Source organism: Ovis aries, chromosome 7 (genome assembly GCF_016772045.2).
Source record: "Ovis aries strain OAR_USU_Benz2616 breed Rambouillet chromosome 7, ARS-UI_Ramb_v3.0, whole genome shotgun sequence".
NCBI classification, from domain to species: domain Eukaryota; kingdom Metazoa; phylum Chordata; class Mammalia; order Artiodactyla; family Bovidae; genus Ovis; species Ovis aries.
This window is the reverse complement of record NC_056060.1, coordinates 27,773,976-27,798,263: the sequence shown is the minus strand read 5'-3', so window position 1 is coordinate 27,798,263 and position 24,288 is coordinate 27,773,976. Positions and strand designations below refer to the sequence as shown.

The 24,288-nt window shown below is 41.6% G+C and overlaps 1 protein-coding gene across 4 annotated transcripts in view; it reads right to left on the bottom strand.

Moving 5' to 3' along the window:
- The window catches only part of FMN1 (formin 1), a 488,195-nt gene that overhangs the window by 300,749 nt on the left and 163,158 nt on the right, over positions 1-24,288 (bottom strand). For 2 of the 4 annotated variants that reach the window (XM_004010422.5, XM_060419039.1), the window contains exons 1-2: positions 21,726-23,372; positions 20,162-20,279 (exon numbers count right to left, since the gene is read on the bottom strand). In XM_004010422.5, coding sequence (XP_004010471.3) covers positions 20,162-20,279; positions 21,726-23,081 — 1,474 coding nt within the window. In that variant the 5' untranslated portion in view covers positions 23,082-23,372. Of the gene's footprint in view, positions 1-20,161; positions 20,280-21,725; positions 23,373-24,288 lie in introns of those variants that run through there. The other 2 variants (XM_060419038.1, XM_042252230.2) reach the window with 1 other exon arrangement.

Genomic DNA, 24,288 nt, shown 5'->3' with positions numbered 1-24,288 from the left:
AAAAGGTATAAGCCATCACCTAAAATGCAACCAAGAGTATCCAGAATTTTTTTAAATTAACTCTGATTCCATTATCACTGAATATCAAAAATAACATTTTTGTAAATGTATGTGTTCACAAGAAAGTAGAAATCATTGATTGCTTCTATCATCTATCTTCTGGGTCACTACAAGGATCACACCAAACTGGTCTCCCTACTTCCCTCAGTAGCCACTCACCTCCTTCCCAGATCCATACTCATCCTCAATATCTCTAAAGCAGTCCTACACTATTTGTATTTGGTTCTGTTACTCCGCTGCCTAAAACCTTTCAACAGTTCTCCCCAGATCTGTGGCCCGAGGTCCTCAGCACAGCAGAACACCATATTTTTCTCTCCCCTAAAGACCTGGCCTCCTCCAAGTTTACAGGCATGATGTCCTTGCATATCGTTCCCTTTACCTCTTATCTATCAGTCAAAATAAACTATCCACTATTCTTCAAACAAGCTCTGCTCCATCTTTCCTCTACCTTGCTTCCCCATGACTTATCCAGACTACTCTTCTCCATATCTGCGCAAGAGGCCTGTCCTAGTTTCCCCAAATAGGATTGATCATGCTCTCCTTTGTGTTCTGCGATATGTTAGACACACTTCAATAAGAGCATTAGACTATTTTATTGCACTTATTTGTATACATTTCACCTCTCTCTCCCCTAGGTTACTCTCCGTCACCTACCTACTACCCGAGTTGCTTGAGTGAAAGGATATTCCCTCATTCATCTTTGAACTCCAAGCATCTATCAAACTTACCAGTATATAACAGACACTCAGTAAATATTTGCTAAATAAATGCACGTACATTATTAATTGTAATAGTGGAATTGATAATGAATTAGACACTTACAATGTGCTAGATGTTACTAAATAAGAGTTAGATATGATCTAGAAGCAACAGTAACTCTGATTTCATTGCCATTTACCTGCAACTTCTAAGATTACAATATAAGATAGAACATGTGTTCTAACTAAGTCAAGGGAAATCCCCCAGGAGTTGTCCTAGCGGTGCCATGTAACTTAACACACAATAGAGCTGCTTTTCAAAGTTCACTTCCACTTAGTTTGATTGGTAGTACACTGAAGAAGGAATCTTAATGTTAAGGAAAAAATAACATCAGAGAAAAACACAAGGAGCCGATCTAAAACCCATTTTGTTGTTGTTTTCATCTTAACAAATCCATTACTCCACTGCAGTCACCACACACTTTGCTACTTAAAATATGACGAATGTCTCCAGAGTTTTCTTTAGATTACCTTATCGTGAATACACAAAATTTATTACATTTGGCTAAGACTGTTTCTTTATTTAAAATGACCAGAAAATCAGCAAATCAAATTCAGCCTTTCATCATGATGAGACAGTACAGAGAAGGTTCCACACTAGTGAATTTAAAATGTAATTACTGGATATTCCGATTTTTTAAAATAACATGAATCACACAGTCATTTCAATAAATATATCCCTCACATATTTAACTCAGACTACTTTTTGTGATTTCTACACTTAGAAGCCCAGATATAAAAACAATATTCCTTAACTTTTTAAAAGCTATTGACCAAAAAATGTCCAACCAACATAACGCTTAACTGGAAAATATTAGATGGAAGTCTATAAAATCAGGAATAGCACAAGGAAGTGTACTAATTTCTACGTTTCTATCTTTGTTTTGGAGGCTCTAGTCAATAGAAAAAGTCTATAAAAAGAGATAGGCAACAATCTGTTTTTTTTTTCCCCTAGCTAAAAATTTGACTAAAAATGGGCAGTAGTATTTGAATAGACATTCATCCACAGAAGATACACCAGTGACCAAAAGGCACATAAGAAGACATTCAACAGCACTAATAATTAGAGAAATTCGAATTTAAACCCAATGAGACAACGCACTGATTGAGGTGGCTACTACTAAACAAATAAAAAAATCAGAAAGTAACAAGTGTTGACAAGGTGGATATCTTGGAACTTGAGCAACACAGTAGCAATGTATCATTTAGCAGCTATGAAAAACAGTATGGAGGTGCCTCAAAAAGTAAAATAAAATTGCCATATGATCTGGCAATCCCACCTCTAGTATATACTCAAAAGAATTCAAAGCAGCATCCCAAGGAAATATTTGTACATTTATGGTGATAGCAGCATTATTAACAATAGCAGCAACCCAAAGTAGAAGCAACCCAAGTGTTTATTGATGGATGGATAAAGAAAATGTGGTGCAGACCATATAGCAGATTATTATTCAACCTTAAAAATGGAGAAGAATCTGATACATTCTAACAAAGGGATGAATCTTGAGGGCATTATGCAAAGTGAAATAAACCAGTCACACAAAGACAAATATTGTATGATTCCCCTTATATGAGGCACCTGAAATAGTCAAATTCATAGAAATAGAAAATAAGATAGTGGTTGCCACAGTTTGGGAAAAAAGGAGAAATGAACAGTTGCTTAACGTGTACAGTTTCAGGCATGAAAATGAAAAAGTTCTAGGTATCTGTTATACAACATAAATATACTTAACACTACTGAACTCTACTTAAAATGGCTAACATCTATTCACCCTTAGGTAAACCATATGTGCTCCATATACAGAGTGTTAATAAATGTTTTGAGTACGTGATAAAGTTTTCATGGTTAAGATAAATTTTATATCTATTTTATAACAAATGCAAATTGTCATCATTTGTCTATAAAAACAAATTCTAAGACTCTCAACTGAAACACTAGAACTAAGATGAAAGCAAAATAAAACACAGATTCTATAAGCTAAGCACACTGTCACCCATAACAGATCTTTATGTATGCCACACACAGAAATAAATTGCAGCCTGAATAAGAATCTAAATATATACGCATATGAGTTTAAATACATATATTGTTCAAGTTTAGGTTGGGGAAGGCTTCCTTAAGACCAACAACAATAAAAACAACAACTCCCTGAAAAGATATGACTACACAGAACAAAGTTTCCAAACAATGAATGACAGCAAAAGGTAAAAGAAATGGCAAGCTAAAGACTAGGGTTGTGATACAAATTTACACTTGTATATATAAGGAAATCAAGGACTAATTCCCTTAACATATACAAGTGAAAGTGAAGTCGCTCAGTCGTGTCCAACTCTTTGCGACCCCATGGACTGTAGCCCACCAGGTTCCTCCGTCCATGGGATTTCCAGGCAAGAGCACTGGAGTGGGGTGCCATTACTTCTCCAGATCTTCCCGACCCAGGGATCGAACCCGGGTCTCCTGCATTGTAGGCAGACGCTTTACCATCTGAGCTGCCAGGGAAGTCCTGGTGGACTTATAAACATATAAGCACCTCCTTTTAAATCAGTAAGAATAGACTAATAACCCAGTTTACCAAAGGGCAAAGAACACAAGCAAACAAGTCACAAAAGACAATGAGAAGACGTCCACCTATGCGAGTATCAGAGAAATACACCTCAGACTGGCATAAATTAAATGAATATTGGTGAAATGTGAGTAAAGGACATTCTTGTTTTAGCTGAGGATTAATGGGTTTCATATTTTGAGAGGGCAGCTGTGTAGTATCTATCAGCATTTAAAATGGGCAGGAACTCTTAAAAATTTCACTTCTATCCTATTGAAACACTCACTGGTATGCACAAATAGATACATAATAATTTCATTAAAGCACTGTGTGCAACAGTGATTCTAAAAGTTAAAAGGTTCATTAATAAGGAAACAGTCCAATAATTACAGTTATTATTTACTGAGAGAGACATTCTGACAAAAAGTCATAAAATGGATTTTTTTTTTAATGTGCACAACTGTATCAAAATTTTAGAATACTCAGGAAACAATTTAAGGGAAATTAAACCCTCCACAAAGAAAACTGAACAGAGAAATCAGAAAAGACAATATATAAATATTTATAGAAAAGATATATGTACTATACGGAATTAAAAACTCAGTATTGTAAAGATGTCAATGCAATCAAAACCATAATGTCCAAGTCAATAATTTTAAAATGCATATGCAAATACAAAACCGCTGAGAATAACCAAGGTTAAAGGACACACTCTAGTAGATCATGATTTATTATAGCTGTCATTAAGACAGTGCTACACTGTTGCAAGGTTCGATAAATCTAGAGAACACTGGAACAGAATACAGTGTCCAGGGGAGGAAGGTGGGTTTCTCAGTAAATAATTCCAGATAATTTTGATATAGAAAAAACAAACGATTCCACCTCAACCTGTACACAAAAATCAACGCCCAGTATATTGTAACTTTAAAGACAAAAGAAGAACATTAATATCTTCATAAGAGAAGATTTTCATGACTTAGGAAAGGATTATTTTAAGAAGGCTTAAAATACCCTAATGATAGGACAAGAATGATTATAATAAAAGTGAGAATTTCTATTGATCAAAAGGCACCATTAAGATAATGAAAAGCTAATCCAGAGAGTAAGAGAAAATACTTCAAACATATTTAATCAAATGGCTAATATCCAGCATATAAAAATAACTTCTGTGTAAAATCATAAAAAAGAATCTACTTATTAAAAATGAACAAGTGATTCAAACAGGCACTTTACGAAACAGGATATCCAATGGTCAATAAGCATATGAAAAAGTGCTTAAATGGGAAACACCAGTTAACAACAGACTGGCTTCAATTAGAAAAATCAACCAAATCAAATGTTGGCAAAGATATGGCACAATCAGAACTGTGATGTTCTGTGATGCAAATATAAATTGATACCATCATTTTGGAAAAGTATTTGGTATCATCAACTAACACTGATGTTCAAGCTGGTTTTAGAAAAGGCAGAGGAACCAGAGATCAAATTGCCAACATTCACAGGGTCATTGAAAAAGCAAGAGAGTTCCAGAAAAACATCTACTTCTGCTTTATTGACTATGCCAAAGCCTTTGACTGTGTGGATCACAATATTGACTACGGAAAATTCTGAAAGAGATGGGAATACAGACCACCTGACCTGCCTCTTGAGAAACCTATATGCAGGTCAGGAAGCAACAGTTAGAACCGGGCATGGAACAACAGACTGGTTCCAAGTAGGAAAAGGAGTATGTCAAGGCTGTATATTGTCACCCTGCTTATTTAACTTCAATGCAGAGTACATCATGAGAAACACTGGACTGGAAGAAGCACAGCTGGAATCAAGATTGCAGGGAGAAATATCAATCACCTCAGATATGCAGATGACACCACCCTTATGGCAGTAAGTGAAGAGGAACTAAGCCTCTTGATGAAAGTGAAACAGAAGAGTGAAAAGGTTGGCTTAAAGTTCAACATTCAAAAAACAAATATCATGGCATCTGGTCCCATCACTTCATGGGAAATAGAAGGGGAAACAGTGGAAACAGTGTCAGACTTTATTTTGGGGGGCTCAAAAATCACTGCAGATGGTGACTGCAGCCATGAAATTTAAAAACGCTTACTCCTTGGAAGGAAAGTTATGACCAACCTAGATAGCATATTGAAAAGCAGAGACATTACCTTGCCAACAAAGGTCCATCTAGTCAAGGCTATGGCTTTTCCAGTGGTCATGTATGGATGTGAGAGTTGGACTGTGAAGAAAGCTGACCACCAAAGAATTGATGATTTTGAACTGTGGTGTTGGAGAAGACTCTTGAGGGTCCTTGGACTGCAAGGAGATCCAACCAGTCCATCCTAAAGGAGATCAGTCCCGATTGTTCACTGGAAGGACTGATGCTAAAGCTGAAACTCTAATACTTTGGCCACCTCATGCGAAGAGTTGACTCATTTGAAAAGACCCTGATGCTGGGAGGGATTGAGGGCAGGATGAAAAGGGGACAACAGAGGATGAGATGGTTGGATGGCATCACTGACTGGATTGACAGGAGTTTGAGTGAACTCTGGGAGCTGGTGATGGACATGGAGGCCTGGCGTGCTGCAATTCATGGGGTCGCAAAGAGTTGGACATGACTGAGTGACTGAACTGAACTGAACTAACACTGAAGAACTGATGTTTTTGAATGGTGGTGCTGCGGAAAACTCTTTAGAGTCCCATGGACAGCAATGAGATCAAACCAATCGATCCTAAAAGAAACCAACTCCAAGTATTCACTGGAAGAACTCATGTGGAAGCTGAAGCTCCAGGACTTTTGCCACCTGATGTGGAGAGCCAACTCACTGGAAAAGACCATGATGCTGGGAAAGACTGCGAGCAGGAGAAGAGGGCAACAGACGATGAGATGGTTGGATGGTATCATCAACAGAATGGACATGAGTTTGAGCAAACTCTGGGAAATAATGAAGGACAGGGAAGCCTGGGGTGCTGCAGTCCACGGGGTTGCAAAGAGGCAGACATGAGTCAGCAACTGACCAGCAACAACGGACACTGAATACAGTCATATCCTATGACCAGAAATCCCACTCCCCAGGATATACCAAGGAGAAATGTGTTCCTTTGTGTGCCAAAGACACATACAAGAAAATTAACAGCAACATACTCGTAACAGCCCCAAAGTGAGGACAACATGCAGGTCCATCATGGATGAATGAACACATCGCAATACATTCATACAGTGAAGGAGTATAGAACAATGGAAACAAATAGATTACAGGTACCTACGATTACATGTTTGGTTCTCACAGCCTAATGTTGAAGGAAAACAGCCAGACACAAAATGAATCCATTTAGGTTCAGAAGCACTGAAACTATAGCGTTAGAAGTCAGAATTGTGGTTTCTTTGGAGGAAAAAGGTAGCTGTGATAGGAAGGGGGCAAGATAGGGGCCTCGGGGTTGTAGGCAATGGACTATTTCTTGATTTGCATGGTGGTTATGTTCACTTTGTTATAATTTATGGAGCCATTATATTATTTGTGATGAAATAAAAATCTGTATTCTAAAGCAAGTCAAGGAAAAATTACATTTTTTCTTTGGACTTTGGCTTCCTCTCTCCCCTCTACTGTATATTGTGTATATGCATTATACATTGACCAAACCTTTCCATCAGAAGAAAGAACTACTATACTCAACTATATAAACAACATTCTCCAAGCATCAACAAGATTACTCGTTAGGAACACCCTTCCTTAATCTTGTAAGGTGGTCATAACTCAAGATCCACTCCTCTTTCTAATGGGCAGAACAGTTCTTGGAGAGTTCTGAAAGTCTATTCCCAGGTTTTAAGTTTTAATTTGGCTCAAATAAAATTTTCCGTTTCTTTCTGAGGTTGAGTGATTTTTTCATGAGCACTTGTAATATGAGCAATTTCCCACATGTATGCTATACTTCAACATAAACTGTTTTTTTAGAAAGCCAACTGTGGGAATTCCTTGACAACCCAGGCTTCCCAGGTGGCACAATGGTAAAGAATCCGCCAACAAATGCAGGAGATTCAGGTTTGATCCCTGGGTCGGGAAGATCCCCTGGAGCAGGAATGGCAACCCACTCCAGTATTCTTTCCTGTAAAATTCCATGGACACAGGAGCCTGGTTGCCTACAGTCTATGGGGTCACAAAGAGTCAGACACAACGGAGCATACAGGCATGCACACACACACCCCTTGGTGACCCAGTGGTTAGGACTCCATGCTTTCACACCATGGACCCAGGTACAATCCCTGGTTGGGGATCTAAGACCCTGCAAGCTGCCTGGTGTGGTCAAAACCTAACATAATAAGCTAGCTGTGATGCCATTGAACTTCATATATTATCTCATTTTATCTTTACAATAATTATTTTAAATTATCATCATTGCTCTTTTTAAACAGTTACTAGATGGAAGAGCCAAGCTTCAAACTCAACTCTATTGGAGGCCCAAACCTATGAAACCCAAAGTAAAGGAAATACCAAACTTAAAGCACATCCCTAAGATTTCCCTGGTTGAGTTTCTTTCTCTCTGAGATCATCTTCTACTTTTCCCATTACATTCTCATTCCTTCTTCTGGGAAAGAGTGCTCAAGAATTTAGTCATGGAACCTTTGCTTTAGTTACTAGTCAGAAATACAGTCACTTGTCCTTTCTATCAAAGAGGAAAACAGTCACCATGTCCCAGCTGCTGTTTCTGGCAGGAGGGATCTGAAAGAGCGAGTGCCCTTTCTTGGCTGAGCTGGTGGGGGATCCCAGAACAGTACAGGTGGACTGAAGGAGAGAATTCAATGCAAGTGAAAGATGTGTGTTGTGGGGGAATTGGGGGGGGGGAGGGTACAGAGGTTGGAATGGTAGAGTGGTGCTTGGTGGAGGATCCAGAGAACAAGCACTGGGCAGCAACAGATTTGAAGAAGAGAAGAAAAATGAGGTCACCTGGATAGAAATTTTCAGTAAAAAGAAAAAAAAAATAGTGAAAGGAGGTATTTGTGAAAATGTGGCATAGGATATGGCATATCAAACTTCAGCCTCACCTCCCCAAAAGAAACTTCAAACTGGATTTTAGTGCTTGTTTTATTTTCTCTAAAACATCATAAGACTACTGAAATACACAACCATTAAAATAAAAACATTTGTTCCTGTACCTCCTCAAATCAAATAACACGCACCCTGCCTTTCAGCATACAAACTGAGCCCCATGAGCCCCACCTGAACTTTGCAAGAATCCACAAACCAGAAGCATTTTCATTTGCTTTACATTGCTTAAATGAGACTAGATCATATTAAAGATACCATTAAAATTCATGTTAACAATTTTTATGAGTCAAAAAGCAGCATGAAATGGCCCAGTTAATTTCTGTGGATGTGTCTGGTGAGCTGGCATGGTACCCATATCTCTCCTTTATTATTCAGATGGACTCACTCCAGTGCCATAATACTTTTTTTTTTTTTAATAATCAACATAATTCTTAAATGCTCCTGTTCCCAGGAGCTTCCCCCCCCCCCCCAAGGAAAGCTCCCTTTCCTTGCTGGAGCTTTAATTGTATGTTGGCAGGAAAAAAAAAAAAAAACCATCACTCACTCTCCAATGCATTCCCCCACCTCCATCCCTGACTTGAAGCTGTGGTTCTTCTCTTTCTGCTGTCATTTCAGCTCTCTTATTAATTACATGTATCTTTCAGTAAGTCATAACCTCTCTGATTCTCATTTGTAAAACTAATAGGATGAATCACACAATTTCTGAGATGCTTGCAGCTCTAAATTTTTAATATTCTAAAGTTTCAGATTCTGTATTTTAATCTCTTGCTTTTAGTCCTCTGAGCTAAAGACCTTTACTAATATTTCCTAGGACACAACATATGATTCCTGAGTTGCTGGTCCACATTTTGGAATTCCCTCTGCTTAATATCAATTCTTCGTTCCCATCTGTGTTCAGGAAGTCAGTCTCCCTCCCCCACAGCTCCCAGATACACAGTAGAAGCCTGTAACACTTGTGTCGCCTCTCGTTTCTCAGTATAAGATGCAAAGTTTTCCTGGGCCATTGGCACAGCTTCCAATTTCTGGACCATCACCCTAACTCCATGCAAGTGATGGTAATATGTCACAGTCCTGTGAAATAGACAAGGAATTAACCTATTGCCTAGACCATGAAAGAAGACACTTAGGAAAATCTGAATGGACGTATGATATTAAAGGAAAGTCCATTCATGGCTAACATAGCTTGTTAGCTATGAATGAAGTTTTTAAAAGTACTAGAGGCCAATGAAATATTCCAAGATATTTATAGCTCTCCCTGGCTGGTGGAGACAAGAATGTCTGAGTCACCAGGAAGGGTGGCAAACAGCTCTATCACTTTATAACCAAGGGAACCTAAGTTAGAAACAAACCAGAAAGTAGGCGGATCTTTATTATCAAGCTGAGTAATGGGTTACCTAAATTACTCCAAACAAGGACGCTCCTGAGCTACTCCAAGGTTCTGGGTGGTGTGAATAAGCCCAAAGAGATGCCATACACACTGACAACTTGCCCACTTACAGTAATCCTGATGCCTGCTGTTGGGTTCTATTTACTACATAAGCCACAGTGTTCCTTGAGTATGGTGGTCCTTGTGGCAGCCCCCAGTCCCAGGCCAGCTCTGAGGTACAGCCAGGGGAGAGAAGGGCAGTTCCAGATACACGCTGAAAGAGAAACTAAAGAAGCACAGTTCATTTTATTTTGGGAAAACATGAGGGCTTTCCCTTCTTTGTCCTTTTTTTCTCCATTTTTTTCTTTGGTAATTAAGTGACTGCCCGTTTCCTAAATGGTACCATTTTAATCTCACACACATTAGCTTCATTTCCTCCTCGGATGTTGAAGTACACAGTATGATGGTATACTTTTTAAATATCCTAATACTTGAATAATTGAGAATGAAATGTTTCAGGTCATTCATTATAACACAAAATAGAAGATGAAGAGGAAAGGAGGCCCAGCTCTAGGCTGAGCATTTGCAGCAAAGGTTCTTCATCTAAGCCTGGGGAGGTGACAAGAGGTGGGAGAGGATGTCCACAGATGGTTGTGGGGTGAGGAGGAGGGTCTGAAAGACTGTAGATGCAAAATTAACTGCAATGTCTTCTTCCATAGCTTTCTATCATCATTAGGCTTTTAAAGGAGTCTCAGAATACTAAAAATCACCAACTAGAGTAAAACTAAGGAACAGTACCCCCTGAGATCAGATGGTTCAAACATGCCCTTCACTCAGGCCAGCCCTGACCTCAGGAGGAAAATTTGAGTACTCAGTATGTGTGACTCACTAGATTTGAAGGAATGCATTTGACTTTAAGGAAAAGTAATCACAAGATAGTTTCATATCAAGTTTTTTTTCTTTTCCAAAAAAATAACATGCCTGGGAATACATTTAGAAAAAGTACAAGATATACCCCTATGTATCCATGTATTTAGTTTATTAAGTCAGAAAAGAAAACTTAAATAAGATATGTTCCTGGTAAGAAATACTAAGCATTTTAAAGATCTTGATTCTCATTCCCACCTTCACATTAATCTATAAATAATGAAATTCCAATAAAAGTCCAAAAGGGATTCTTTCAAAATAAGACTAAGTAAGCTAAAGTTTTCTGGAAGAAAAAAACAAGAAACAAAAAATTTTTTGGAAGTATGCCTGAGAACTTGAACAGATTGAGATGTATTATAATGGTACAATAATGAAGATACTGGTACAAAATACAAACACAAAGAGAACAGAAAGCTCAAGACTGTCCTGAACATATCCTGGAGAGGAATAATTATTCCAGAAGCTTGCTGTACAATTAGCTACTTACAAAACCAGAAGCTGTCATTAGCTCTCTACTGCAGGCTAGGCCCTGAAATAAGTTTTCAATATGAAATGGACAAAAAGAAGAGAAGGAAAGAAGAGGTAGAAAGAAATCACTTAAGAAATTTAAATATAAAGCTGATATTTGAGTAGGGGAAGTCCTCTTAAGCCAAAAGAAAAGCCATACAATAAAATGAGAGTAGATTTGATTATATAAACATCTAAAATTTCTATACACCAGAAAATACAAGTAAAATAGAAAGCAAATAAGAGGGAAAAATAATTTCAGTGTTTTAAAAGTACTGATTTCATACTGAACAACTTTAGATAAGAAAATTAAGTTTGGCAATTAACATTCATAAAAACCTGAAAAAGGCATATATACTTTTATTTAGCCATTGCACAAGTAATGTATTCTAAATAAAGAAAACACTGATAAAAATATTTGTTATTTTCATCATTATATATTTCAAAAAATGAAATCTACAAATTAATCATTGTTCAATGCAGAAATCAAAGATAAGTCACATTTTCAAGTATAAAAAGCCGTCTGTACAGTGTGATAAAAAAATTTTAAGTATTAAATTCACACAGGACTATCACAATTCAAAATGGTGGAAATGATATCTCTACGAAACACAGTTTAGAGATTCTGTTTTACTCTGTGATATTTCTAGATATTTCCAAACATGTTTTATTTTGTAACATTGGGAAACCACTGAGAGCCTATGGAAGATTTTCTGAGGTCAGTAAACAAAGCCTCTACACTAAGGTGAAGTAGGTGTGCACAGGGCAAGGCTCTGAGTAATAGCCATTGTCTGTTTCTATGAACTAATTGGAGTAGAAAACATACCCTCCCACAGGATACAAGGCAGGCGCTTTTCTTCACACCCTATGTGGTCCGTGTGTGCCAATTCTTTGCACAGACTGTGGGGCCTCAGAACCTTCCTTCACCTGGAGTCAGCCAGCAGTGTAACTGTGCTGGCTATCTTTCATTTGCCTCCCAGATCCGCTCTCGCCCCTTCTGGGTCTTTTTCTGGGCTCTGCTGTCTGGCCTAAAGTTGATCCCAGTCCTCTAACTTCTCTTTGGATTTGGCCAAGAGGAGAGATGGCAGGAGACCAGAGAGCGGGAGAAGAAAGCCAGAGCATTTGTTCCCCCAGCTCCCTCCCACAGGCAGGTCACCATGGACTGGTTGCATCCCTCCACTGAAGGCCACAGCTCTTGTCGGGTAGCCCCCTCGACACCATTCAGCCTCCCTCTGACATTCTGGGTTTTTTAGCAGCTTCACCTGACCCTGCCTGGGTTGTAAACACCTCCCATGATTACTAGCCCCAGAGAGCTGCTCCATCTCTCACTGCTTTTCCCAAACCCCATCCACACCTTTGTAAACCATCTCCAACAAACTGTCAATCAAATCATCCTCACTTGATCCTTGACAAGACCCTGGCTGATACAGTAATACTATACAGAATTATCCAAAGACAAAATAAGTATAGCTAAGTGCATTTATTCTCCATAAAGCAAAATGAAAAGAAAAAAAAAGTAGCCTAATAGGGTCTAGAATATTATTTCAAGTTTGAGATAGAAGTTTAACCCCATGTTACCTCTATGATTTGACTATTCTATGATACCTAGATCCTTATTATGTCCAATCTTTTTTTTTTTTTTTTAGAAGACGTTGGGCCTGTTACAAACCCTTAAGTAACCTCACCACAGATAGGACAGTCTGTTAGAGAATGAACAGAAGAGATCCCTGGGGATCTATCTCTGATAAGACAAATGGCTTTTGCAGCATTAAAGGTTCAGTTCAGTTCAGTTGTTCAGTCGTGTCCGACTCTTTGCGACCCCATGAGTTGCAGCACGCCAGGCCTCCCTGTCCATCACGAGCTCCTGGAGTTCACTCAGACTCACAACCATCGAGTCAGTGATCCCATCCTAGCCATCTCATCCTCTGTCATCCCCTTCTCCTCCTGCCCCCAATCCCTCCCAGCATCAGAGTCTTTTTCAATGAGTCAACTCTTCGCATGAGGTGGCCAAAGTACTGGAGTTTCAGCTTCAGACCATTCCGTCCAAAGAAATCCCAGGGCTGATCTCCTTCAGAATGGACTGGTTGGATCTCCCTGCAGTCCAGGGGACTCTCAAGAGTCTTCTCCAACACCACAGTTCAAAGCATCAATTCTTCGGTGCTCAGCTTTCTTCACAGTCCAGCTCTCACATCCATATATGACCACTGGAAAAACCATAGCCTTGACTAGACGGACCTTTGTTGGCCAAGTAATGTCTCTGCTTTTCAATATGCTATCTAGGTTGGTCATAACTTTTCCTCCAAGGAATAAGTGTCTTTTAATATCATGGCTGCAGTCACCATCTGCAGTGATTCTGGAGCCCAAAAAAATAAAGTCTGACACTGTTTCCACTGTTTCCCATCTATTTCCCATGAAGTGATGGGACCAGATGCCATGATCTTCCTTTTCTGAACGTTGAGCTTTAAGCCAACTATTTCACTCTTCACTTTCTCTTTCATCAAGAGGCTTTTCAGTTCCTCTTCACTTACTGCCATAAGGGTGGTGTCATCTGCATATCTGAGGTTATAGATATCTCTCCCTGCAATCTTGATTCCAGCTTGTGCTTCTTCCAGCCCAGCACTTCTCATGACATACTCTGCATACAAGTTAAATAAGCAGGGTGACAATATATAACCTTGATGTACTCCTTTTCCTATTTGGAACCAGTCTGTTGTTCCATGTCCAGTTCTAACTGTTGCTTCCTGACCTGCATATAGGTTTCTCAAGAGGCAGGTTGGGTGGTCTGGTATTCCTATCTCTTTCAGAATTTTCCATAGTCAATATTGTGATCCACACAGTCAAAGGCTTTGGCATAGTCAATAAAGCAGAAATAGATGTTTTTCTGGAACTCTCTTGCTTTTTCCATGATCCAGCGGATTTTGGCAATTTGATCTCTGGTTCCTCTGCCTTTTCTAAAACCAGCTTGAACATCTGGAAGTTCATGGTTCACGTACTGCTGAAGCCTGGCTTGGAGAATTTTGAGCATTATTTACTAGCATATGAGATGTGTGCAATGTGTGGTAGCTTGAGCATTCTTTGGCATTGCCTTTCTTTGGGATTGGAATGAAAACTGACCTTTTCCAGTCCTGTGGCCACTGCTGAGTTTTCCAAATTTGCTGGCATATTGAGTGCAGCACTTTCACAGCATCATCTTTCAGGATTTGAAATAGCTTAACTGGAATTCCATCACCTCCACTAGCTTTGTTCGTAGTGATGCTTTCTTAGGCCTACTTGACTTCACATTCCAAGATGTCTGGCTCTAGGTGAGTGATCCCACCATCGTGATTATCTTGGTTGAAGATCTTTTTTGTGCAGTTCTTCTGTGTATTCTTGCCACCTCTTCTTAATATCTTCTGCTTCTGTTAGGTCCATACCATTTCTGTCCTTTATCGAGCCCATCTTTGCATAAAATGTTCCCTTGGTATCTCTAATTTTTCTTGAAGAGATCTCTAGTCTTTCCCGTTCTGTTGTTTTCCTCTATTTCTTTGCATTGATCACTGAGGCTGGCTTTCTTATCTCTTTTTGCTATTCTTTGCAACTCTGCATTCAGATCCTTGTATCTTTCCTTTTCTCCTTTGCTTTTCGCTTCTCTTTTCACAGCTAATTTGTAAAGCCTCCCCAGACAGCCATTTTGCTTTTTTGCAAAACAAAAAAAGCGCAGGCAGCTGTGACCGGTGCACATAGCGTGGCCTAGAGGAGCTACCCAACGTCCGAGGTCAGGGGCAGAAGCCGGGAGGACCCCAAGCCTGAGGAGCGGCAGCCAAGATGAGTTACCCCACATCAGAGGTCAGGGCAGCGGCCAAGAGTGCCAGGCTGTGACAGCACAGGAATGGCCGAGAGGAGCTACCCTGTGTCCGAGGTCAGGGGCGGCAGCCAAGAGTGCCAGGCTGTGACAGGGCAGGAGCAGCCGAGAGGAGCTACCCCATGCCCGGGGCCAGGGGCGAGCAATCCCACATCCAAGGAGCGGTGGCTGTGCGGGTGCAGGAGGGCCTAGAGGAGCTATTCCACGTTCAAGGTCAGGAGGGGCTGCAGTGAGGAGATACCCCTCGTCCAAGGTAAGGAGCAGTGGCTGCACTTTGCTGGAATAGCGGTGAAGCGATACCCCACGCCCAAGGTAAGAGAAACTCAAGTAAGACGGCAGGTGCTGCAAGAGGGCATCAGAGGGCAGACACACTGAAACCATACTCACAGAAAACTAGTCAATCTAATCACACTAGGACCACATCCTTGTTTAACTCGATGAAACTAAGCCATGCCCGTGGGGCCACCCAAGACGGGTGGGTCATGGTGGAGAGGTCTGACAGAATGTGGTCCACTGGAGAAGGGATGGCAAACCACTTCAGTATTCTTGCCTTGAGAACTGCATGAACAGTAGGAAAAGGCAAAATGATAGGATACTGAAAGAGGAACTCCCCAGGTCTGTAGGTGCCCAATATGCTACTGGAGATCAGTGGAGAAATAACTCCTGAAAGAATGAAGGGATTGGAGCCAAAGGAAAAACAATACCCAGCTGTGGATGTGACTGGTGATAGAAGCAAGGTCCAATGCTGTAAAGAGCAATATTGCATAGGAACCTGGAATGCCAGGTCCATGAATTAAGGCAAATTGGAAGTGGTCAAACAAGAGATGGCAAGAGAGAACGTCAACCTTCTAGGAATCAGAGAACTAAAATGGACTGGAATGGGTGAATTTAACTCAGATGACCATTATATTTACTAACGCAGACAGGAATCCCTTAGAAGAAATGGAGTAGCCATCATGGTCAACAGAAGAGTCTGAAATGCAGTACTTGGATGCAAGCTCAAAAATGACAGAATGATCTCTGTTGGTCTCCAAGGCAAACCATTCAATATCACGGTAATGCAAGTCTATGCCCCAACCAGTAATGCTGAAGAAGCTGAAGTTGAATGGTTCTATGAAGACCTACAAGACCTTTTAGAATTAACACCCAAGAAAGATGCCCTTTTCACTATAGGGGACTGGAATGCAAAAGTAGGAAGTCAAGAAACACCTGGAGTAACAGGCAAATTTGGCCTTGGAATGCGGAATGAAGCAGGGCAAAGGCTAATAGAGTTTTGCCAAGAAAATGCACTGGTCATAGCAAACACCCTCTTCCAACAACACAAGAGAAGACTCTACACATGGACATCACCAGATGGTCAACACCAAAATCAGATTGATTATATTCTTTGCAGCCAAAGATAGAGAAGCTCTATACAGTCAACAAAAACAAGACCAGGAGCTGACTGTGGCTCAGATCATGAACTCCTTATTGCCAAATTCAGACTTAAATTGATAAAAGTAGGGAAAATCACTAGACCAATCACCTAAATCAAATCCCTTATGATTATACAGTAGAAGTGAGAAATAGATTTAAGGGTCTAGATCTGATAGACAGAATGCCTGACGAACTATGGACTGAGGTTTGTGACATTGTACAGGAGACAGGGATCAAGACCATCCCCATGGGAAAGAAATGCAAAAAAAAAAAAAAAAAAAAAGGCATTAAAGGTAGACATTGACTTTTTTTTTCTTTTAGGCTCCCCTTGTATTGTTTCACACCTTTTCACTTGGTTGTGATTGGGTTTTACTTAGCCCTGGGCTTCACAAGGTGATCAAGTTTACTCCACCCAGATGTTTCTGGTCTGCAGTGCAGGAAAGCGGCAGGGACTCAATGTGACTTAACCATTTAAGAATGTGATGAGCCCACTGAAAAATCCTTCCAAAAAAAAGCCAGACTATCCCAGAAGCCTGTTTCGAGAGCAAACTCCTGTACTCAGGAGGAGGAGGAAAGACAATTCTGTGAACATGAGGGCTGTAGTCCCCAGTCCAATTCCAAGGAATGCTGGGGGAGGGGAGGGGATTTGGAGGTGGGGAGACAGAATGCTCTTTTCTCTCATAATAGCTTTGAGGCATCCCAAGCGCAAAGCAGAATTGCATTGCTAATAATGTATAAAAGGACAGTACAGGGCTTGGGAAAAGGGATTCTTTCTCATTTGAGCAGAGCAATTTAAATACTGTGTGAATGAACACAGGGGACCCTGCCTGGTAGAGGTCAACTCCAGCACCTGTCCGTTGAGTGACAGCTCTGGTGAGCGCGAGTGCCCCTCTCAAACTGGCACATCACCTGGGCTCTGAGAGCTCAGAGACTGGCAGTGGAAGGGCCCTTGATGGTGGATGCAGCGTCATCAGAATGGCATCAGAGGCTCCAGAGGGAGCCAAAAGCTTTAGCTGCCAAGGGAGTGAGTTTGTTGCAGTATCAGCAGCTTTACATGATGCTGATGGCTTTGGCAGTGGCAGAAGAGTGCATCCTTGACAGTTGGCACCAGCAACAGTGGTCAGCTTCTCTCACGTGGCTACGAGGGCTCCAGAAGCCATAGTTTAAAGGGACAGCTTCCCTTAGATCAGCTCTTTCTTTTCATCCTTGAACAAAAGTGATCTGACTGTATCAGATGACTGCCTAAGCCCTCAGAAAGACATCACTGGACGATGAACTCTGAACAGAGGGAAACACAAGCAGTGGCACATCCAAAGTAGCCAAGGGCAGCACAAGGACAGTGAGAGATTCATGATGAAAAAAACCATCTCTGGGCCAGCCCTGCCGAGGACTGGGCTCCGATTTTGACAGCACAGAACTCTTACGTCTGTGTGCTTAATTGCTTAGTTGTGTCGGACTCTTCGTGACCCCGTGAACTGTAGCCCATCAGGCTCCTCTGTTCATGGGATTCTCCAAGCAAGAGTATTAGAGAGGATAAGCATTCCCTTCTCCAGGGGATCTTCCTAACCCAGGGATGGAACCCAAGTCTCCTGCATTGCAGACAGATTCTTTATCATCCGAGTCAATAGCATACTTGAAATATGAATGCTAGACTCCTGCTATCCCATTTCACTAACAATGAATTATACATGCCAGGAAAAATTAAAAGCACTTCGAACACCCTGAAATATTTTGGATCTAATTTTTCTATCTCTGTGCTCCCTACTTCCGTAAGGGCAGGGAAACCAATGGAAATACCACAAAATGTATTGCTTTAAACTACGTGCTTATAAGATTCCAGATTTCTCAACAACAGAACTTAAAATCACAAGGAAAATGTTAGCTTCCTTAAGATTAGCAATAAATGACAAGGCAACCATATGTTGGTATTGAGTCTTGGAGTAAAAAGAAGTTTCCTGCAGGCATAGGGTATTCTGCTTTAACACTCCGTAAAGTGTTATCAGCAGAATAATTACTGCTACAAGGTTCATAAGAAAATAAGCACCAGACCTGGGAGCACAGAAAGTGAGCGACAGGACTGCCACCCATGGGAACCAGCTGGGGACCGAGATGCCTTCTCCAGACAACAGTCAGTCTTCTCTCTGTAGCAAGCTGTCCTTGTGCATCACAATGCACCCAAGAGGACTGTTACTATTCATTGATCCCCCCCTCCTTTTCCCTCATCTAATCCCAGACCTTAGGTTGCTCTGAGAACACACATTTCATGAACAAAAAAGAGAGAGAGAGAGAGAGAGCTTGGAAAGCTACTGACTTTGGGTGTAATTACGCAGCAAGGTAATGACAGGACTCCTCTGAGCTTCTAGAAACAGAAGAGGAGAGAAAGCAAAGACTCGGGAATCTCTATAGAGTATAAATGCCCCCAAATATGATTTGACATAGACTGAAAAGTCACGTAGGATGAAAGACTGCCACCCCATTACATACTAGGAATAAGAACTCATAGGATTCTGGTTTTTCACTAACGGGAACTTCAGGACTTTTGACTGTTCACACTGTGCCAGGTTATGAAAAGACAATTTGGTAGGTGGTCAGTATTGCAGTCATAAGCATTCTGATTTTGGAAAGATCAAATGTAGGCAAGAAGAATGAAACAGTAATATACATTTTCACCAAGGCATGATAGCTTTCACTCTGTAAATCAAGCAGGTGAGAAAAAAACGTCATCGAGTAGTTGTCTTGGGGGTAGTCAGAAGTTTGCAACTGTGTACGTGGAGGCTAGAACTGAGATTCGTTCATGCCATCACTTATTGACTGTAACTTGATCATCTTTCAAAAAGCCTGTGGATTACTAAACCATCCAAACTCTGATCCACTTATGTCGACCAATCAACCAATATGAACTGAAAGAAGTACTACTTTTGTATAACCATACAGACTGGTAATATGTACAGATAACCTAAGACAATCAGCAAAATGTAAGCCTATGTAAGAAATCTTCAAATATCAGGAAGAAGACAAAGAGGTTTCCTCAGAGATACATAAAAACACACATATATACAATTAAGACATAACCTCCTCCCATTCTTTTTTTTTTTTAATTTCATGTGAACCCTTCACTTAAAAAGTAAAAATGTCTAGATTCCCATTCTACTTAAATACATTCAAGCAAAGCTCTGGGGAAGATTTCCAGGGAATTAGATTGCTTTGAAACTGGCCATGCATTAAATAAAGCTTTGTCTAACAAAAGTGAAAGAGTAACTGATGGTATCTGTACATTCACTCTGCACAAGGTTCCTGTGGCTCAAAAGCATTACTTGAAGACAAAAAACAAATCGTATTCCAGCTCTGGAGACTCACACTCTGCCTCTGCCAGAAGCCCTGACGGCTCACACACTCTCCGAGGGCCAACCACCTGCTTCCTGAAGCATCTGTAATCTACCCTCTCCGTTAGTCCCCCCAAGGTTCTCCTCTTTTACACAAGTGCCCCCTTTCACTCATTTCACTGCGCTCACCTTTCATTTCTAAGAGATTCATTCCTGATAAGTGAGCCAGGGTTCAGTGTAACACCGAGACCAACAAGAAAAGCGAAGCATTGCATTTTATAATGAAACAAAAACTCCAATTCTCGGAGTCCACTCAGCTAGAACTGAAAGCCAATGCAGCGAGAGATTCATTCCTGAGTGAGACCTGGCTTCTGTTCACATCACCTGCTTCAGTGTACTTCAGTCCCACTTTTTCTTCGGTGTCCTTTGTCTTCGGTGGTGGCCAGACAGCCTGGAGTCTGCCAGGAATCCTATCATCCTGCTCAGTGGGGCTGTGGTCAGGCTGTGGGAAAAGTGGGCAGAGAAAAGTTTAAGTTCAATAAAATGTGACCACAGCCAACTAAACCCTGAGGATGCACTCACTCCAAAATGAATTCTAATACCCAGTTGCATATTGCTCTCACTCGCTGCAACTGAAACAACTCACTACAATACAATGCTTTTCCAGAAACGTAAAGTGATCAGCTGGAGTGGAAAAATGAAGCAACTTAAGGCCAAGTATCACACAACCTTCAATAAGTGATTTTTAGCATGTAACTCTTTTTAAAAAAAACCATAAATACACTCTGAGTTGAAGATACAAATGTACTATAATTTGGTACACTTATAGGTATGTTTACAATATAGCCCAAATAACTCCAGGGTTAAAAATATAAACCAGCTTTGCACTTTCCATGAACATTAGTTCTAGGTCAAGATAACATTTCTCTAAGACATTCACATTGATCAATTCTTTTTCTTTCCTACAAAAAAAAAAAAAAAGAAGAATGAGATGGCTTTCACATTCAAGCTATTTTTACAGAGGTTGATTTTACAACCAGAAGAATGCTATATTGTGTTTAGTTTTTAACTGCAACCCAAGCTAATTTTTCTAAAGACCTTAAATTTAGCATTTTAACTGATCAAATGTATGAAGGAATGATAATTTATTTTTAAGGTGAAACTAAGCAAAAAATTCTACTCACTGCCATTATGAACTTTTAAGATCCACTGAACAAGTGCTTGCTCATCCTTACAAATTTCCTGAATACTTTAAACAATTGTAACAGTTTTCACTAATTAGATGGTTACCATGTGCTAACTTCATTTATTCTTCACAACTACCATATAAAATAAAGGTTATTTTCATCATTTTGCTGATGAAGAGATTGAGGCTCAGAGAAGATCAAGGTCACCCAACCAGTAATTGGTGGAGTTAGAATTATAACCCAGGTCTCATTCTAAACCCAGGTCTCATTCTAAACCCAGTTCTCAATCAGGATGCCTTGGAACCAACACAGAACATTTTAATCACATCACAAACATGTATTTGGCCAAGTGACCAATTTTCAAAAGAAAAATATAGTTTTCACAGAGGTATAATTAAATGGGAAGGAAGTCTGGGCTACATTTCCATATTGCATTGATTCTGATGCTGCCTGGTTTTTAGAAGCACATTTACTATTAATGCTTAAACTCAGAGTGACAGTTTCCCTTTCTGATCTGCACATCTTTACTTAAACACTTTTCTTACAACAACCCAGAGAAATATAAGAAAGAAAGAAAATGCTCCAACCCCAAAATGCTGTCCAACTCCAAACTCCTTATAAGGACCACTTGATTATATTATCTTTCACCTAGAGGAAGGTCACTAAGAGTAGGTACTAAGATCCTCTTTGACAGGAAACCTGAAAAGAAACTTGGCTGCATCACACTTTACGACAAATCACAGAACCCAACTGCTACGTACGCTTTTGGAATCTGAGGGGCCATCCGCAGGCCTTGACCTTGATCGCTCAAACACAGCTCTTAGGGACTCTTTCTCATGCCTCATCTTGCGCTTGAGAGCTTCCAGCTCAGAGGTGTCAGCCGTGGTCCCCTTTTTTGGGGGACGGATGAATAAGGCTTTAAAGGCCTCCAAGGCAGTCTCTGGCGGCTTTGGCTTGACCTCTCCTCCCTGGGTTTGGGCTTCTCCGGGGTCGCTCTGGCTCTCCTGAGGTGCACCACAGCCCATCTCTTCCCCCTTGGGCTGTTCAGGGTCTTCTGCCTTTGGTTCGGCTTTGGGGACATCAATGTTGAGCAGCTGAGAGAGCTGCTCCAGGAGAGTGGGAGTGGCCTTTGGATAGCTTGATTTCTCTTCCGTCTTCACTGCTGGAGGCCCTGCCTGTGCTAGGGACCGCTGGACTGGTTGGGTCAACTTGAGCAAAGCCAGGTCCCCATCCTTTGGTTTAATTTCAGTGATGCTCTCCCCACCCTCGGTTGTGGCTCCCTTCTTCAGCACACGAAGCCCACTGAAAAAAGCTGGAAGCTGGAAGGACTTCTCTCCAGGAACTTCCTTTTTAGAAGAGGTGTTCTCAGTGACACCAACACTTGAGTCCTGGTCTGCTACCACAGGGGGAGCTATGGGGCCTTTTTCTCCCGCTTCTAGCTGGCAAGGGCTGTGCTCTGTCTGAAGGCCACCTTCGTCGGGTTCCAACTTGCTGCTTATCTCCTGCAGAGTTCTTTGAGGACTTTCTCCACTGAGCTCTGCATCACTCCTGTCGCCAGGGGCGGTATTTTCCCTTCCATCTCCTGGCTTTTCTTGGGGCTCCTCAGATGGCTCAGATAAAACACCACCAGGGGATCTGGGGCTATTGCTCTTGCTTCCCTCTTCTGGTTCCTGGCCTCCATCATCAGAGTCAGAATCACTGGTGGTGTTCACCAGGGTCCCTCGAACCAAAATGACATTGTCTTGGCTCACATTCAAAGCAGCAAGTGGAAGCAGCTCTTGTCCAGGGAGAGAAATCCCGACCTCTGCTTCTCCCCTAGGACTTCCCTCCGTCTGCATCTCCACTTTTGTCTTCCCATCGTTTCCATGGTCAAGTGGAACCTGAGCCTCTGCCTCCTGCAGATCCGATCCTCTACTGGGCTCCACCACTAAATTATGGAAGGCTTTCAGCACCGCGTCTTCCTCTTGGGGTTTCACAGATTCCAATTTACTCCTGAACCCAAAGAGGGATTTCACAGAGAACTTGGTAAGGATCGACAGCGCCGGGTCAAGTCCAGCTTCAGGCTGTACTGGTTTCGAGCCATCGCTGCCATTCAGAGCGTTTCCAACTTCCTCCATGTCCCAGCAGTGCCTGGGTGGCAGTTCTCACTTCTGCTACCTTCCCCTGCTCTCTCAGTTTCTGCACTCCATCGGCTCCTAACTTCCAGAACGGAGAGCAACAGGACCGGCCGGTGGACTCAGCCGCAGCGCGAGCACACTTGGCCCGGCCCTGGTCCCTCCCGAGCCCTCCTTCCGGTTTGCGCGGGGATGGGGTGCCCCGGGCAACTGTAAAAAGTCCACGGGGCTTTATGCCCAGACGCAGCTGAAGCTGCGCACCTTACTACACACGGACTGGGAGGCTGCTCCTCTGGGACTTCCGTATTTATTCCCGGGGACAAAAGGCTTTTTGTCGTAGGGAAAACCAGCCTGCCCCCACTCATCCCAGCCCAGGATTTGCCACGAGCTCCGCCCTAGTGCCAGCGGTTCTCCTGGTGGCTTTCAACTTCCTCATTGGTGAGCAAGGGAGGCTCCAGAGAGTGCTGAGCGGGCAAGCTGTTCCTGACAGCCTTCAACCACCCCCCACCCCAGAGCAGCCCAGGAAGTTCAAAAGTGAATCAGCAGAAAATGACTGAAATACTTCTTGCGGGCTCTCTTTTAGCATCTAAATCACGGTCAGAAGCCTGTGCCATCCAAGCAAACAAAACAAAACAAAAACAAAAAGTAGCACTGCACACAGACGACAGCCACTTACAAAGCCCGAAGCAAAGAAATATTTAAAAGTAAAGAAAGAAACAGATCATCTCAAAGCGCCAAGGACTCGCAAAAGCTGTTAATTTACTACCCCTGAAGCTTTTTCTTTCTTTCTTTCTTTCTTTCTTTTTTTTTTTAAGTGCTTTCTTCCGCTTCCCTGCAGGTTTCATCTGGAATGCAGATTTTAGCTTCCAGGGAAGGAAAACCAACAGGACTGGTTTCAGATTACTGCTGTTTTAGCTCTGCCCTGCTGTCATAGTGTTCTACAAACAGGTACTTAGGCCAGCACGCCCACCACGCCCACTGTCCACCAGCCTCTGGGTGGTAGAGTAAACAGCCCCAGTCAGGAGGGAATGATAACCCTCCACTCTCTTGGGCTAACCCTGGGCTTCTGTTCAGCAGCTCTGACTTCCTAGCTTTTTTAAGAATCCTGCTGGCGAAAGGGCACCCCTCTGTGCCTCAGCCATCCAACCAACAAATTGAAACTTAGCATGGTACAAAGTAACACACAACCTGCCTTGTTAGGCAAAGCGAT